This window comes from Sarcophilus harrisii, chromosome 6 (genome assembly GCF_902635505.1).
Source record: "Sarcophilus harrisii chromosome 6, mSarHar1.11, whole genome shotgun sequence".
NCBI classification, from domain to species: domain Eukaryota; kingdom Metazoa; phylum Chordata; class Mammalia; order Dasyuromorphia; family Dasyuridae; genus Sarcophilus; species Sarcophilus harrisii.
Genome location: NC_045431.1, coordinates 253,460,798 through 253,463,904, shown reverse-complemented (window position 1 = coordinate 253,463,904; position 3,107 = coordinate 253,460,798). Strand labels below are relative to the sequence as shown.

Sequence of the window (3,107 nt, the reverse complement as noted above, 5' to 3'; positions counted from 1 at the left end):
AAAGTTTGATCTGAATTTAGATCAAATATTGAAGTAGGCACCCAAAAGTGTTCATGCTCAGACTCCTTTTATTTGTCCTTGCTGATCCTGTCTTCCCTTCTTTTAATATTCCTCAACCTCTGATACTTGGCTGGATAGCAGCTATCAAGCTGCTCAGATCAAGCTGCTCTCTTAGATTCCATACACCTACTCAAAAACAGACTATTTTTGAGAATTGAAATTAAGAAAAATGTTCATTTCATATTTTTGCAATTCTGTGTACATGCAACTGCCCATTACATTTGTGTTTAATGCAAGCCTATCTCTTTTTGCTTCTCACTTCTTCCTCAATATCCTATCTGATATCCATGAATTTATATATTTATGTGTTTGTATAAAATATGGATTCAACAGAAAAAAGCATATAGGCATATATTCTCTTTTGCCTTCTGCTCTTTTATTGAATGACAGCATAGATATGCATGTATTTGCCAGAAATGTTAAAGAAAACATTTTTGAGGATCTTGAACATTCATGTTTTAAACACAAGGTAGGTCTTATAATTTTTTTTTTAAATCTCTCCTCTATCACTTTGTCTTCCTCTTTCTCTCTCTGGTCTCTCTGATTTCTCTCTCTGGCATCTCTGTCTGTATCTGTCTGTTTCTGTCTCTCTTTATCTCTGTGTATGTCTGTGTCTCTCTGTTTCTATCTCTATCTCTATCTCTCTCTTTGTTTCTGTCTCTGTCTGTCTCTCTGTCTCTGTCTGTCTCTCTGTGTCTGTCTCTCTGTGTGTCTGTTTCTGTCTCCATCTCTCTGTCTGTCTGTCTGTCTGTCTGTCTGTCTCTCTCTCTCTCTCTCTCTCTCTCTTTCTCTCTTTCCCTCTACCCACCAGGTACTCTGTGATCACCAAGACATTCAGACATCCAGCTAATCATGGACAATCAAAGCCAAGTGACTGAGTTCATCTTCTTGGGACTTTCACAGAATCCAGATATTCAGAAAATGATATTTGTAATATTTCTGATTTTTTATGTCATATGTCTGGGGGCAAATTTATTTATTGTTGTGGCCATTGTCTATAGCCCCTCTCTTATGAGTGCACCCATGTACTTCTTCCTAGCTTTCCTTTCCTTCTTGGATGCCTGCTTCTCATCTGCCATTGTTCCAAAAGTAATAGTCGATTCCCTCTATGAGAGAAAAACCATTTCATTCAGAGGGTGTATGACACAGCTTTTTGCAGAGCATTTTCTTGCAGGTGCTGAGGTGATCATTCTCTCAATCATGGCCTATGACCGTTATATAGCCATCTGCAAGCCTTTGCACTATGTGACCATCATGAGCCGACGCCTGTGTTTACTCCTCGTAGGAGTGGCCTGGGTAGGAGGCTTTCTCCATTCCATTATCCAAATGATCTTCATTATCCCATTATCCTTTTGTGGCCCTAATGTGATTGATCACTTTATGTGTGACTTGTATCCTTTGCTGAAATTGTCCTGTACTGACACACGTACCTTTGGTTTTATGGTTGTGGCCAACAGTGGCTTGATATGTATAATCATTTTTGCTCTTTTGCTCATTTCTTATGGAGTCATCCTGTACTCTCTGAGGAAATACAGTATAGAAGCACGACGAAAAGCCATCTCCACTTGTAGCTCCCACATCACAGTTATCGTTATGTTCTTTGTCCCATGCATAATTGTATATGTACGGAATCCTTCTACTTTTTCTTTTGACAAAACTGTAGCTGTATTTTATACCATAATGACTCCCACATTAAACCCTTTGATCTACACTTTTAGAAATAACGAAGTGAAGAATGCTATGAAGAAGTTTTGGAACAGAACAATAATCTCTATCGAAAAATAAAGATTTTGAAATAAGCAACGTTGTTGTTGGTTTTTTTTTTTTTTTTTTTTTTTTGGTAGAAAAGAGAGTTAAAGGGATTTTCCAAGAAAATCTAAATGATAATATTCCATATAATATATAAATGTATGATTAGTTAACATGTTGATTTATAAAATCATTCATTAAATAATTTTATACATATCTTAGAGAATGTAGCACAGAAGGCTTAGCTGTAGGAAGAAAAAAAAATTGAAAATCTAGAATATCAATGTAAGGACTAAAAAGGAAATTTTTAAGCCAAAACATTGAATTTCATAGTACACAATAGGAAGCAACAGCTTTTAAATCAAAAGTTAAATTTCCAAAAAGAACACAGAGAAACAAACAGTATTTGACAGTATTTCCAACAGAGTTATTCCAAGTAGAAAGGGTAGAATGAGAGATGCCTGCACAGGTATGAGATAGTGTAGATTGATTTGGAGATTGTTTCTAATTCTGAAATTCTAGGATTTTTGTGATCGCCAAGACAAATGGATTTTAAAGAGGCCCAGAACACTGACATAACTTGCAAATTCCACATGATTACATTGAAAGTCTGCTTAGTCTAGAATCCAGCATTTCATATTCCTATTGCAAGATTTTTTAATCTTTAAAAACCAGTTGAGTATCATTGGCAGTATTTCCTTGCAAGATGATAGCAGAGAAAGATTTCTACTCCAGGCCCTTGTCTATGTTCACGACTGTTAGGAGGATAGAAAAGCAGAATTCTTCAAACCGAAAATTCTATAAATAAGATTATTCAAATAATGAAGTTGTGAGGAGTCTTAAGATCTAATGGATTGATGGAGAGTATGGGTATAGATTGGTTCTTTTTTAAATAGTTTTTTTATTGACAGAACATGTGCATGGGTAATTTTTCAACATTGACCCTTGCAAACACTTCTTTTCAACTTTTCCTTACTTTCACTCTATCCCTTCCCCTAGATGGCACGCAGTCTTACACATGTTAAAATATATCTTAAATACAATTATATGTGTACATATGTATACAGTTCTCTGTATAAAGAGAACAATCAGATTTAGAAAGGTAAAAATAACCCGGGGGCAAAAAAAAAAATGCAAACACTCCACACTCATTTCCCAGTGTTCTTTTGCTGGGTGTAGCTGATTGTGTTCATCGCTGATCAATTGGAACTGAATTAGATCCTCTCATTGCTGAAGATAGCCACTTCCATCAGAATTGATTCTCAAGATTGATTTTTAACAGAAGGAAATACTAGCAT

At 35.6% G+C, this 3,107-nt stretch overlaps 1 protein-coding gene across 1 annotated transcript; it reads left to right on the top strand.

Annotated features, from left to right (window-relative positions):
• Positions 1-912: 912 nt before the first annotated feature.
• Positions 913-1,845, top strand: LOC100924334 (olfactory receptor 4C15-like). The gene has a single exon (XM_003773778.1). It carries the CDS (start codon positions 913-915, stop codon positions 1,843-1,845), a length of 933 nt encoding a protein of 310 aa, XP_003773826.1.
• The last annotated feature ends 1,262 nt before the right edge of the window (positions 1,846-3,107 follow it).

Excerpts from the sequence above, each read along its gene's own strand:
- LOC100924334 (XM_003773778.1), top strand. The coding sequence starts at position 913 with ATGGACAATCAAAGCCAAGTGACTGAGTTCATCTTCTTGGGACTTTCA.